Here is a 14,745-nt window from a genome sequence, read left to right as displayed (position 1 = left end):
GATCAGTGAATGCACGTCTTGTATATAAATCCCACTTCTTCTTCTTCTTTTCCTTTCGGCTTTTCCCTTACCAGACTTAAACAGGCCATACCATGAAAAAACAACTTTTTGAGCTTTTAAGTGTATAATACAGTTCATTCCTCTCTATAAAGAACCTCAAAGTGGTATTTTGATCTGTGCATGTATTTAAGAGTAATCCTCTAAAAACCTGCAGTCTCAGCTGCAGCCCCTCCCATACCCACTAAAATGAGTGGGTCCTCATGTGCTGATGTCTCAGAGTGAGACCGCCCCTTTCAGGAAGAGTCTGCTCTGCAGCTCCGCCCCCAGTCTAACACCAACACTCAATTTCTCCACAGAACTACTGGTGATCAGCAAAAACTTTCCTTTTAGATGCAGAATCCCGTTTATCTTCCAGTTGTGTCCTGTCTTCAATAAATTCCAGCTCAAACAGGAGTTCATTACTTTAGACGTGCCGCTCCTTAAGACCCCCCCCCCACTAAGGAGGGTACAGTTGTTTGGATTTGTCCTGTGAACCAGTGCAGTGATGGCTGGGGCTACCAATACCAGATATATGGTATGTGCATTCATTTCTGAAGAAGTTTGGATGTTTATTATCATGATAGAAATGCAGACACTCTGCTAAAGGCTCTAGAATGTGTCAAAGTCAAGGGCCGGGGGCCAGATCCGGCCCTCTAGATCCTTTGATTGTTACTAATGGTCCGATGTTATCTCGCTCTCATTTCTAACTTGTATAATTTTGACAAAATAGATTTTTATGGAGTATAAAATATTGAAAGTTATTTAAAGTTTAAGTTGAATATATTCTGGAATAATATTCCTGCCTTTTTATTATTCATAATTATGTTAAAAAGTTATGGTTTTAAAGTTTTAAAAATTGTCATTCTGCTAGCTTTTTGGACTATTTTGGCATTTAGCAAGATTTTTTAGGCTGTTCTGGAGTTTATCTAATATTTCAGCTACATGCTAGCTGTTTTGGCTGGCCTAATTTTTTTTTTTTTTTAAGGCTAATTTGGCATTTAGCTAATATTTTAGCTGACTATCAGTTTCAGCGTTTTTAGCCATCAACTTCTGCATCTTCAGCTATCAGCACTAGCATCTTCAGCAGCCAAATTCAGCTTTCAGCATTCACACCAGGTCATAATCAGTGGACGTCTCTGTATCTTTCTATACCCGAGTGTCAGAGACACTGCTGAAGGCCGCCGAGTTGATCATCAGCCTTCTGGCTTTGTTGTCCTGATGCCAAAGTGCATGAATAGACGTGTTTGATCATAGTGTTTGTTATGGACAAACTATGACGAGAACTCAAAGAACAGAACACTACCCAGGCTCAGATCATTTTGTCCATTCCCTCCCATCAAGGTGTCACTGTTGCTGTTCACGTGTATTCTGAAGTCTGAAGTTCTGAAGACAAGGAAGTTTACTGTGGGACACCTAGGCTGGGGGGGGGGGGCTCATAAATAAACCCATACCAGCTCTCATTGTGAGCAACTCCACAATGGTGGAGATTCAAACCCCTGAGTCATGAACATGAGATGATGTTTTTAATGCGTGTACCTTGTCTTGGTGTGCATTTGTCCGTGTGAACTCAGAAATAAAGCCTCGTACATCACCATGTTGGCTCCCTTCCTCCGTTACCTGTACTGCGAGCCCCAGCAGCTGCCCCAGCATGCCTTGCTCCGTCAGAGTCTCCTCAGGGTGCTGCTGCCAACACAGCCCACTCCCGGATCCGCTCCTCAGGACAGAGACCAGGATCAGGCCTCAGCCGTTCACGACAGCCTGCTGCTGTGTCTTTGTCAGCTGGTTCCTCACATGCAGGTGATGCATGGACGCCATGAGACTGTCTCCACATGTCCGTTTGTTTGGGTGTGTCATCATGTTTGACCAAAAACCTTTAGATGAACTGTTTATAAATGCGTAAAAAGACAATATGGATTAAGACAAAAGGTAGAACTGTTTTTCTTTGTATGGGTCTCTAATTGTTTGAATATTAATATTTAGTGTTAAATGAAGAAGTTACTAACTTCTTTGCTGTCAGAATCCCTTTTTAAAGCTCCTCATGGATCTTGAACTTAAGAATGATGTTTGGAACCATGCTGGGTTTTTACTGCTGATGATCAACCAATGTTTATGAAGGAGGGTTTGTGGTTCCACTTAACTTTGATGAGTAGTTCTATAAACGTAAAGTGTACTAATCCAGTCTTTGATGTAGATGTACTGTTTGATGGCCACTGTTTATCCCAGCTGTACTGCAGTATAAGGTCAGACTCAGTTCTACCATGTGAGGTGTGGCTCAGCAGAAACCATCATTGTTTTCTCTGCTGCAGCTGGACAGGGTGGAGGCAGCGCTGGAATTGAGCGTGTTTGCAGATGCTCTTCTTCAGAAACTCACCAGGGCTTCTGGAGAATTCTGGATCCGTGAGAGAACCAGTTTGCTGCTGCAGCTGCTGTGTGCATGTCAGCGATGCCTGAAGCTGAACACAGACTGCCGGCCTCTGCTTGATCTGATTCAGCAGCTCCTGCCTATCTGCCAACAGGTGACGCTGAACCTCAGATCGTATCATCTTTGGAGATTTCTGTGCTTTCTCTGAGCTCAGACTTCTTTTGCAGGACCTTCCACTGGATGAACTGCTGATGAGCTCGGCGCTGCTCCTGTTAGAGGCACCTGCAGCTCAGCAGAGCCGACTGCTCAGCCTCGGTACTAAACCTGCACTGTTTAATAGTCACTTGACCAGTGTTGGGCATCTCACTTCAAAAAAGTAATTAGTTATAGTTACTAGTTACTTCTCCCAAAAAGTAATTGAGTTAGTAACTCAATTACTGCATCTTCAAAGTAATTAGTTACTTGGCAAAGTAACTCGTTTGCACGTTTGTGTTGTGATTGTAATGTTTATATCCGTGTCTACCGCCTGTTTAGATACAAAAACATGATCACATTTGTCAATCGCGGCATTTTATTGTGAAAAACTGGTTATATTTTGAAAAGAAACCGGATTTTCTCATGTATCTTGATGCAACTTCCGGCCAGAATTGACGCGGAACGCTCGGGTACGAAGCGCCCAGCTCCAGCAAGATCATCAAACTTTGAAGTAACGCACCGCGATTTACACGAAGTAACTATAACGGCGTTACAGCGAGGATGAAAGTAATTAGTTAGATTACTAAATTACTTGATTTATAACGCCGTTAGTAACGCCGTTATACTTAAACGGCGTTAGTCCCAACACTGCACTTGACATTTGTCTTGTGAAGGAGCAGCTGAAGATGCCTTAAAGCAGGGGTCCCCAAACTTTTTTATGTGAGGACCACATGACTGTCTTCTTCTCCGATATGACGTACTGTTGGTTTGTAGGCTAACAGAATAAGTGTAACAATCTCAAGTCTAAACGTTTATGGTTTTCCAGAAAACCACACATAACCAAATTTTAAATAATTAATTTCTGTAATCTTCACATAAAAATAATACTAAAACATTAAAAAAATTAAACTAACTAGATATATAGCATTAGTTGTAGAAATGATAGTGGGAATGCTGAAAGCTGAATGTGGCTGCTGAAAATGCTGAAGCCGAAAACTTAATAAAATAATAACTGAATGCCAAATAAGCAAAAAAAAAAGAGGAAAAATTACAAAACAGCTAGCATGATGGTAAAATATTATCTAAACTCCAAATAATCCCATAAAAAACTGAAAAACATTTTTAAACTCAGTCAAAATTACTACCATAATGGTAAAATATCCTATTATCCTAAAAATAAGAAACAAATCTAAGTTAGCCAAAACAACTAGCATAATCCTAAAATTTAAGCAAAACTCCAATTTATCCTAAAAAACCGGAAAACATTTCTAAATATTTCCACAACAGCTAGCATAATAGTAAAATTTTAGCTAAACTCCAAACATTTTTAAACCAAGATTGCTGAAATCGCTGAAAGTGTGATTGAGTTTTTGCGGCCCAAAAAGCGTATGGAAAGGAGCAGGAGAATCACTATTAAAGCATTCACACCATAATAGTCTGTCCTCTCCTGTCTCAGCTCAGGCTGCAGTCACGTTCCATGTGGGTCTTGATCGGCCAGATTGAGAAAAATGGGGCGTCCCTTAAAGTGTTTTGGATTTGTCTGGGATGAGGAGGTGGGCCGGATCTGGGCCCCAGTTTGGGGGCCCCTGCCTTTAAGAGCCTACACCACGCTATTCTAAGCCTTTCAGAGTAAACTGTATCTATATATCTGGTTCTAATTACCTTTGACACACCAAATAACTCATTTTAGATCAAATAGGAGTTATTTCCTCGGGCTCCTTTTTTCTAGCCGGAAGTATGTCACCTCTAAAGCTCCACCTTTCACTCCTTTTGGGTGTCGTTTCATAACTCCAACCACTCAGAAGACATGGTCTTTCACAAACAAGAGAGCCGTTGTTGTTTCTGCGGATTAGGTGAAAGACGAACCACTTCTTCTCAAAGTCGATGCTAAATAAAAGCAGTGGCGGCGTTCATGTTACAGAAAAATGGTGACTGAATTTTGTTTAGAGGGAAACAAAGCATTTTAAATGGATGATGTCACACGCCCTCAGTCCAGTTATCTAAATACATTTAACAGAAAGTCCATAAAAATGTCCTTTATTTAATGTTTTCTGTTTTCAGATTTTTTGGTTTTAAATCATTTAACAGATTTCCTTTTTAAATCTTTAATATTTCTATTTTGTCTGGGGTCTATTTTCCCTTTCATTTTTCATACAAGCTGCACTTTGTGCAGTGGCTGAGATCCACCATCACAGCAGAAAAAAAAAATCAAAAACAGAAACTCTAAGAAAAACGCTGCAAAGGAAGTGGAGGATTAGGGATTGATTTTGCCCGTGCACCGCGGTGAGAAGACAACAAAAAACAAATCAGAAGTACGAACTGGAAAACGAACAAGAAAGTAACCCTGAATCTCCGCTGCTTCTCTGTTGCATTGTGTGGGGAGTCCGTCTCATGACTGTCAGTTAGTCTCCGGTCCGTCCTCCACTTCTGCTCTGGCTTTTTTATTTGCAGCATTTTTTTCTATATTTTGCAGCTCGGTCCTTTGAATTCTTTAGTTGTAGCGTTTCTTTTATTCTCAGCTTGTTTTTTGTTTGCAGAGTTGCTTTATTTTTTTGCTGCAACGGCGGGTCTCGGCCTCTGAAACGTTAACGTGGAAGTGTCACAAAAATCCAAAGTATCTTGTCCTTTACATGTAAAAACCCCCAAACGTTGTGTGTTTTCTCTGCAGCTCTGAGTTTGGCCCCTGAGGATGCAGAGCAACCGCCTTGGCTGAGCCCAGTTCTGGTTTTGCCAGTGCTGCAGCTTCTCTCCTGTTCAGGTCTCACTGAACCTCTGGCTGATCAGAGAACCCACAGGTCAATCCACAGCCTGGCTCACAGGCTGCTCCGCAGCATCAGCAGGCCCACAGCCAGACCTCCACAGGTACCTGTCACACCTACGAGCCCTAACTCCATGCACGTCGACTTCTCATCTGAAGATAGAGAAATCATTGCTGTCTGCCTGTGGTAGGGAACAGAAGAACATTGATTAAAGCTGTTTTTACTGTAGCTGTATTTGGAACACAGAGAAACCACATCAGGATTTTACCATTGACTCTGGGGTCAGCAACCTTTAACAGTAAAAGAGACATTTTAAAAACCTAAAAGGAACTGCTTGGTTTTACCTTAGACTTTAAGGAATTTGGATTCATGACCTTCTTTTTTTAATAATACATATAATTTGTCTGTTTGAACAAACAAAAGCAAAAAAATAAAAAGAACCTAGCATCTCTCAAAATGTGATTTCTTTTTTTTTTTTTTAACTTATTTTCCAAATAAAAGACTCTGTGCCAAACAGGATCTTCTCAATGCAGCTCTGAACAGCTAGTAACCAGTGTTGTTCAGCATAAGATAATATGTGATTTTAACTCACCTAAACTTTTTACCAAAGTTTTTCTTTGCATATAAAATCTGTTCATTCTGGAGGTAGAGTTGATCAAACAAGACGTCTTCAGGTCAACAGGATGTAAAAACCTACATAGTTTATCATCTATGTGAACCTCAGACATCAGTTTATACATTTAACTAAATTAAATTTAATAAATGATAATTATGTAATCCTTATTTTAAAAATGTGCTATTTTTTTTTCTTTTCTTTTTTGTTCTTTTTCTCCTCTCTGTCCTCAGCAGTCTTACTCTGCTGGGTTTTGTTATTTTAGTTTGGATCTTGGTAGTCTTAGTTTTCAGGCTTTGTTTATTTATTTTCTTTAGGTAGTTTTGTTTAGGGGGAGCTGCTGACTCTGACGGTCGACATGTCTGGGTCAGCAGTCTCTATGGCTTATGTTATGGAGAGATAAAAGATCCACAGGTGGATCTGGAGCTTCAGGTTGCAGACTCCTGCATTGACTGAACCATCAGGCAGCACCTTTACTGTCTCAGTTTAGTCTCTGTTAGCTTCCTGCTTTTGCCCCAATTTTACTTTTTTGATTCTTTTAAATGGTTGAGTACAACATTAAAGAGCTAAACATTGAATTTTTTATTAGTTCTATCCAGAGGTCTCGAGCTATTTCACCGTTCACCTTTTTCACTGCTGTTTTGCACATTTTTTTTCTTTTTATAGTGTATTGTTTTCTGCATTCTGATTGGCTGTAGATCTTGTCAATCAACAAGATCACCTGTACAGATGCATTCAGTTTACCAGATTTAGATTTTAGATCCTGATCAGATCTTTTTTTCATTCTATAATCCCAGACTTATTTCTCAATGAAGGTTTGAACTTTGAGAGTTTAAAACTGTGAAAATGTTCATGTCTGTCTAAGAAAAGTGGATAAAATGTGTAGTGAGGAGTTTTACAGCCCTGATACATCCATAATCCTACTTTGTGAATTTAAACATATTTCATGTTGCTTAAGAACATAACTCCTGCAATAAATGAGGGATCACACTTCCCTCCATTGTTGAATTTACAAGCCCTGAAATATTCATCTAATTCACTTATGTATTTTACTTTTGAGTTGCAAAAATATTAGTTTTTGGCAGCAGAAACCATTAAAAATGTGTTTGTAGTATTTAAATAATTAATGAGTCATTTTTCCACAATGCTGCCTACTGACCGTGCCTTTCAGTATAAATGATTTGTATTTTTTTGTTTGGCTGTTGCAGACATTTATTTCTTCATTAGTTTTATTTGTATTTATGAAACAGTAGCAGAAACTAATGGAAGTAGAACCTGTGGTAGTGGTCTTTTTAACTTTCCCTGTCCTCCTCAGCCGGGCCCGGGCCTGACCCTCCCTCTCAGCCCCTGGTACAGTGAGCTGAGTGTTGCTCTGTCCATCCTGCGCAGAGTAGCTCGCGATCCGGCGGCAGCAGCCGATTGGCTGTTGGCAGTCAGCTCGGCCTTGTCCTGCAGTCAACAGCTGCCCTCCTCATGCACCCTCATCGTGACCCATCTCATCATTGCGGGTGACGAGGATGTCTGCCAGCTGGCTTTGAAAGCATGCCAAGCCATTGCCTCTGTCGACCCCTGCCAGGTAGGTCATTCCCATTTCTGCTCCCACGCTTGCTGCCAATGCTGGGAGCGATGCTCGATGCCGCCCTGATGAAGCCGCGTTGGAAAAGCAACTATGCTGCTGCTTGCTTCTGGTGAGAACATGCAGGTGACATTAAGTTAAGAGTTTCACACCAACAGAGTGAGACCCTGAAAACAGACGGACTTTATCCTGTGTTCTTTTCTAACATTTCCACATGGTAGTCAGTGGCTCCCTGCTGACCTCAGAGAGCTGCAACATTTGGTTCTTCATGCTTGTTTGTAGCATTTCTTTGCTACACGTTTTTTTTTTTTTATTAATTTTTTTTGGTGTGATGGTGGGTCTCAGCCACCGTAGCCTGTCTCAAAGGGTTCTTCAATGTGCCCCATAACTAAGGTGTTTAAGTCACATTTAAGTTTTTAAGGTGACACACATGAATAAAAACTAAAAGTAACCCACTTTAGTTACTTAAAAACACGTTGAGGCTTGCAAAAGATAGAGCAGAAATGTTTTTATTTCAGGCTGGACTAACTGTAGAAAACACTGGTCACTATAAAGGAGAAATAATCTGCAGCATGTGAAGAATTTGTATGAGGTCTGAGTGTTTTTGTCCTAAAGCAGCACTTCCCTCCTTGTTGGTCTTGATGGATTGGTGACTTGTCATTCACTGAGCTGAGAAGAAACCTGCCTTTGAAATTTGAATCTGAAAGAAGAAAACCTCCGAGTAAAAAGACGCAGCAACCCTCTGAAGCTGCAGTCTGTTTGCAGGTGCCATCCCTGATTCCTGTCCTGATGTTCAAACTGTCGAGGGAGAAGAACCCTGCTACCGCTCTCGCTGTGCTCAATTGCCTGCCCAACTTTGGGACTCACAAGGTGCTGAAGACTCAGAAAAAGTCCTATGCAGTCTGCCGTAAATCCTCCTATAGTCACCTTTTGAACCTTTCTGTTTCAGCTGTGTGTGCCCATGGTGCTACAGACTCTACAAATGCTGGCCAGCGCCCCCAAGTTGAAGGCTGTTGTAATGCGCCTTATGACTGCTCTCTGGAAAAAACAGGTCTACAATAGGGACTCATTCAAAACTCACTTATTGTTGTTTTAGTAGACGTGCTAGAAGGAAACCTTGTGTTGGTTTGTGTGAAGGATCGAGTGTATCCAGAGCTGCAGCGTCTGCTGAGCCAGCAGGACAGCAGAGTGGTGGTGGGGAAAGACTCGGAGTGGGAACGAGTCCTGGCTCGAGCCGCCTGCCTCAGAGACGTCTGCAGAGAGAGGTTCATGCACAGACACAGCAGGAGCTCTGGCCACGCCGGACGACACCACTGCTACACACTGACCTCACACCAACAGGACTTAGACGGTGTTTGGCAACAATAAGAAGGGTGCCAATATTCATTTGTGTGGCACATTTCAGCAACTAGAAACCGTTGATGCTGCACATACTTGCTAAACAATCTTACCATACTAGGAGATATGATTATGAAGGACAAGAAATAAAAACACTTATCTTTGGTGAAAAAAGAGAACTGCACTTTTGACTTTATTTTGGTCTGAGATGTCCATAAAGTCACAAAGTCACTGTCTGTGTGTTCTGATGGTGAAAATGTGGATGGTTTAAAAATTACATTTAAACACGTTTTTGTTCAAAATAGTTTGACTTCAATGCATTGTGGTCTATATTCACGAATCTATTGAGCATCGATGCACGCTAGTTTTTCTGGTAAATTTCTAGTGCTCTGGATTTTGGACAGCACTAGAAAATGGCGAACGCTCCATATAGTACACTATAAACTTGTTTTAGATTTTTGACAAATAATTAGTGCTGTGTGTTTCTGTGTGTGTGTGTTCATGTGCACCATTGACTGTATGCAAGAACTGGACTGAGTGGCTCCTCCCACCTGGTGTTCCAAACACGAAGTACCTGCTGGTTCCAACTTCTATGGGATTGTTGATAAGATGGCGACTGAATTGACATAATTTGGTTGGATTTTCTATTGGGTGACGTCACACTCACTCAGTCCAGTTCTCTCATACAGTCAGGGGTGTGCACATAGATTCATTCAGTCAGAGCAGTTTCTGGTCTGCAACAGGCAGAGGGAGCTCCAAGATCCAAAATGTGTGGTTACTATCATCATCGGATCAGAGTATAGGGTCTTTTAGTACTTCAACATTTGATTAATGACAGAATCAACCATTTGCATAGCCTTGACTTATAGGGTAACTGAGTCGTGTTTGTGTGTTTCAGGCCCTACCAGCATGCTGCAGACATGTTGGCTGGCATCTCACTCACACTGAAGCAGTGCAGCAAACCAGACATGGCGACCCCTGCTGCCCTCGCTCTTCAAGGTCTACGTGAGCTTTGCCAAGCAGAGGTGCTGGACCAGAACACACCTTCAGTCTTCAAACATCACTCTCTTTCTCCAGGATCCACTTTAATGCATTTCCATGCAGTTCAGATTAACAAACAACAGTTATTTAAAATGACTCATAAACTCATGTTCCTGCTGTAGAATACAGTTCAAATGATCTTTATGGCTTTTGCCTGGCCTGCTGTACAGGTGGTGGATATTATGTCAACATGGAAAAGTCTGGGTCCTGAGCTTTGCTGCGATTCCCGCCCATTGATGGTTAAAGCTATAGCCGAGCTCCTGTCCCTGGTTCCACAGCTGCCGGTCAAATCCGACGACTATGAGGTATTTTTATGTTCTCATCCTGTAGATCTGGATGATACATGTTGATTTTGACAAAAGCAGTTTACAGACCCACTCCCATCATCTTTTTGTCCAAGCGTTCCCAGTGATCTTTTCATTATGAGGATGCCACTTTTAGCCAAAATCTAAATCTCCTTGTGTCGTTTTCTAGAACATAGTTTCTGCAGAGCAGCAGGAATTCTAAAGAAGTTCTCTGAGTAGTGGGCAAGATCAATTCAGCTACAATTCAGTTTATGCAACCTTATTTCTTTGTAAAAACCAGAGTTTTGGTTTTTTAGATTCTATTTACATGATTGATTGGAAGGACTTGAAATGAGGTTTTTACAACAAATTCTGCCCAAAAGCACAACTCTGGTGGAAGAAGGAAGAGGTTTTGCTAACAGAAGACGGTGTTTTAATTTTAACAAGCTCAGATAGATCTCGTTAATGCAGAGATTAGAGTTAAAGTCACTCCTCCTTTTAAAAATGAGTCTGTTTCTGCTTTCCTCGTAGAAACTTAAAGATGAGGTGGTCAGCTTCCTCTGGAATTATGCTTCAAGCAAGGTCTGTACACTAAAGACACTCGACCTCTACATTTTTGAGGGACATTTTCTGTTCTGAAGCAGGAAACAAACTACATTTCACACTTTGTAAAGGAAAAACAAACAGAGCTTAGTAGACTGTAACTTTACATATCACTTTGAAAAATGATTTAAATGTGTCATATGTACCTGATGCAGAGTAAGTGATTTAGATTATGCAGTGAGAAATCAAATGCTAGTAGGGTTGGTCATATTGTCTTGAGTTGAAACATTTTTCTCTACAACTCACTAAACCTGAACTCTCCTCTGATTGGACAGAATCCAGAGGTGGCCGCTTGTGGCTACAAGGCTTTGGCAGCTTTTCCTGAAGGAGTCCACACAGTACTTCACCTTCCTGAGAAGGTACAGGTTTTCTCCAATAATTTCATCCAAATCCAGATTGGTGAATGGCATATACTTACACATCTTAAATTTAATAATATTCCATTTTTTTAAGCGCCTTTCTTGACACTCAAGGACACTGTACATAGCAATAAAAACAGAATAAATACACATAAAAGTAGAGTAAAATAAAGTAAAATAAATTAAGTAGGGCTGAGGAATTGATTAAAAAATGTAATTAATCGCGTACTTAGGGAAAAATTAATTGTGATTAATCAAAATTTTTTGTTACATTATTTGGTAACCACTTATCTGCAAGTAATCACAACATGAAATCACACAAAACACATTTAGAACATTTCATTTTAATTAATGCTGTCAATCACTTATATTCAGATTAATCACACTTTTGTGTTGTGATTAATCTGAATGTTTTCCTAGGTAAATTTTATATGACAATATGCAGCTTTTGAACAACAACAGACTAGAGAGAAAATGTTTCTTTCATTTTTATTGTCTTATTTTTTAAATGTATCAAGTGTAAACCCAGAAATGTAATGTGTTCAAAACACATCAGCAGTAAGATACTAAGAGTTTTCTGTCTGCGGTTTTATTTCAAGAGAGTCGAGGCTCAGCGACGTGATGTCGTCATGACGTCGTGCCGGACCACGGATCTGCTTTTTGTGAAAAATGATCTAAACTAAAAATAACAAGATTAAAGTACTAAAACTACTTAAATATTTGCTTCTTTTGTAAATAACCACGTGATAAGTTCAATCATATCTGACAAAGTGCTTAAACACACACGAGGAGGGCTGAACCGCAGAGGAAAAGTGAAGGACTGCTGCTCTGTGAAGTGTGATTAATTTTCGTTAATAGATATTAACGTGCTAATTCTTTTTGATTAATCACGTGCGTTGATGCGTTAACTTTCACAGCCCTAAAAATAAATCAACAGAGATGAGATAGAAAATCTCAGTGAGAAAGCAGTTTTAAACAGGTGAGTTTTGAGTCTGGATTTGAACATGAGAGAGGCGACAATATTACTGAGGAAGAGAGTCAACCGGCTGAAGGCTCGGCTCCCCATGACTAGACGAGCACGAAGAGCTGGAGAGAAGAAGAGCACCGGAGAGAACGAGAGGGGGAGTGCATTTGCTGGAGGACAGGGCGATGTGATCACAGGTTGGAGTTGTAGAGATGATACGGGCAGCTGAATTCTGGACCAGTTGTAGTTTGTTGAGAGTTTTGTTTGGGAGTCGAGGTGAGAAGTGACTAAGATCAAAGGACTGTGAGAGAAGGGCGGAGACGATTAATGTTGCGCAGGTAGAGGCAGGCAGCTCAGGTAACGTAATTAATGTGAGAATGAGAAGATAGTGAGCTGTCGAGGATGACACCCAGACTCTACCTGAGGGGAGGCGGAGACAGAAGCTGAATCTACAATGTGATACTTTTATATTGGATTATAAATGGTTAATTTCAAGCAATCAAGAAAAAAACATTTTTGTGCAATACAAGTAATCACTAGAAGTTTACATCCATAAAGACATGTCAAACACAGGATGACTAGGCACTAAGAGATTGCCTGAAAGGGAGTGGGAGGAAGTGAATTTATATAATCCCACCCCGGCTCGACCACACCATTTACTTTACATGTATTCTCATTATCTGGTTCGTAACTTAAGATCAGATATTTACAGGGGGCTCTTTAGCCATGCTAATGAGAAGAAATAACTTATTTGTGACTGAAAATAAAACCCCTCACAGACCAAGAAAAAAACACAAAACCACAGAGCAAAGATTAGAAATAAATACCAGTCACCCTGAAATTAATTATTTAAAAATTTGTTTTTATTTTACAGTATGTTGTGACTTCCTTTCTGTTTGAATTCAACATATATCCTTTTTAAATCATACCTATCGTTTATTTGTAAAATAATGAACTAATTTGCTTGGAAAAACGTGTTTGGCAGGTAGACATTTGTATTTACTGGCCTCAGTAGTGTCATTGAACTGTAGACTTGAGTTCCATAAATGCCCTGTGATGTGTGAAATCTGCAAAGTAAAATTTCAGATGTTTTAATGCTGTAAGAATTCTCACTTCGCACTTTATAGACTTCTCATGAACATTTTCACACTTTTCTCTCACACTTCAGACTCCCAAAAGTTCAAGCCTTCATTGATAAATAAGTCCAGGATTTTAGAATGAAAACAAAGATCTGATTGGGATTAAAGATTTATGAAACTCTGGACGCATTCCAGACTGGAAACGAGGCACAGAGGAGACTGATAGACAAGATCAACAGCCACTCAGGACGCAGAACTCAGTGGGCTGTATAAAGAATGAAAAAGCTTGCACAAAACCAGCAAGACAGCCAAAAGTGAACATAGATATTATAAGGGAACAATGTATAATAACGTGGAGGACTAAACTGATTGACTAAACCTGTTTGACTCAGGCCAGACCAGCTGTCAAGATCCTTGAAAATGAGGAAGACAACGATGAAAATACTGAGGAGGAAGAGGAGAAGGACCTCTCCATCCCAGGGTCCTCCTACATGAAGCTGCTGGCTCTGACCTCCTCCTCTGTTTTATCAGGTACATCAAGGTGTTGTCATCAAACCTCCCGCTGCTCTCTTGTTCTTCACACCTGCGTGTTCACCTGCATGCTCTCTTCTTCTTAGCCTTTGAGCTTTTCTTGACATCCCTGGTGAGACAGGAGATGAACCAGATGCCGCGAGGAGTGTACTTCTCTGCCCTGAGGGGGGGCGGTCTGCGTTCGGACCAGGGTAAAACCGTGGCAGGGATCCCGTCCTTCATGCTGAAGACCTACGAGAAAAACAAACAGCCCGGACTCAAGCCTGGACTCGCAGGTTGTCCTGGCTGTCCTCCTTTCGTGTTCCACACATCTTCTTTCTAAAGGATGTACAGGCATTACTCATGCTTTCATTTTCCTGTTCATATTGCTTTGTTAGAAGATCTCACCTAATCTGTCTGTGTCCTGCAGCCGGACTGCTGCTGTCCTATGAGCTTCCAGTGCAGACGGACCGCGAAGGAAAGCCCATGGACCGCTTTCTCATCAGCCGCAGCCGCAGCTACCAGCAGACCCTCACCGCCCTCATTCATGAGGTTAGCTTCCCTCTGTCTCCACCCACCTGTCCTTGCTACCGGAACTGAATGCATTCTGCTTTGTTGGGGCTGGCAGGTGAACATTCAGCCCTCAGAGTGGCACAGGGCTCTTCTGCTGCCTCAGGCCTGGAGGGGTTTCATGAGCCGAACTTTCCACGCGGTCCTGCAGGTCTGTGCCTCAGACATCTTCTCGATCCTTCAGAGCCATGTCGAACTGTGTGTAGCTCTCTGTCAAACCTGCACTGTTCATGTTAGTCTTTGAAGCATCCTGACCTTTTGTAGTTTGATATTGAACTGCAGTTCTCCAGGATTACTGAATCCTCTGCATCTTTAACAGTAGACTACTTCTCTTTTTTCTGTGTTTCTGTTTTTTATCAAAAAAAGGGTTGGGTATGCTGGAACTATTTGTCTTTGTGCATGTATACATTTTGTCTCGGCTTGGACGCTGAGCTTTGCCTTGTGTCTTGTTAT

General features: G+C 41.1%; 1 protein-coding gene across 5 annotated transcripts in view; it reads left to right on the top strand.

Moving 5' to 3' along the window:
- The window catches only part of focad (focadhesin), a 46,966-nt gene that overhangs the window by 16,403 nt on the left and 15,818 nt on the right, over positions 1-14,745 (top strand). For all 5 annotated transcript variants that reach the window (XM_024287895.2, XM_036216592.1, XM_036216593.1 and 2 more), the window contains exons 7-22: positions 1,611-1,836; positions 2,346-2,555; positions 2,629-2,716; positions 5,265-5,458; positions 7,284-7,544; positions 8,310-8,414; positions 8,494-8,595; positions 8,682-8,809; positions 9,781-9,907; positions 10,094-10,228; positions 10,739-10,789; positions 11,086-11,169; positions 13,605-13,743; positions 13,830-14,018; positions 14,153-14,274; positions 14,351-14,443. In XM_024287895.2, coding sequence (XP_024143663.1) covers positions 1,611-1,836; positions 2,346-2,555; positions 2,629-2,716; positions 5,265-5,458; positions 7,284-7,544; positions 8,310-8,414; positions 8,494-8,595; positions 8,682-8,809; positions 9,781-9,907; positions 10,094-10,228; positions 10,739-10,789; positions 11,086-11,169; positions 13,605-13,743; positions 13,830-14,018; positions 14,153-14,274; positions 14,351-14,443 — 2,254 coding nt within the window. The remainder of the gene's footprint in view (positions 1-1,610; positions 1,837-2,345; positions 2,556-2,628; positions 2,717-5,264; positions 5,459-7,283; positions 7,545-8,309; positions 8,415-8,493; positions 8,596-8,681; positions 8,810-9,780; positions 9,908-10,093; positions 10,229-10,738; positions 10,790-11,085; positions 11,170-13,604; positions 13,744-13,829; positions 14,019-14,152; positions 14,275-14,350; positions 14,444-14,745) is intronic.

The sequence above is a fragment of the Oryzias melastigma genome, linkage group LG18, assembly GCF_002922805.2.
Source record: "Oryzias melastigma strain HK-1 linkage group LG18, ASM292280v2, whole genome shotgun sequence".
In the NCBI taxonomy this organism is placed as follows: domain Eukaryota; kingdom Metazoa; phylum Chordata; class Actinopteri; order Beloniformes; family Adrianichthyidae; genus Oryzias; species Oryzias melastigma.
Note: the sequence above shows the minus strand (reverse complement) of the source record. Positions and strands in the feature narration are given on the sequence as shown.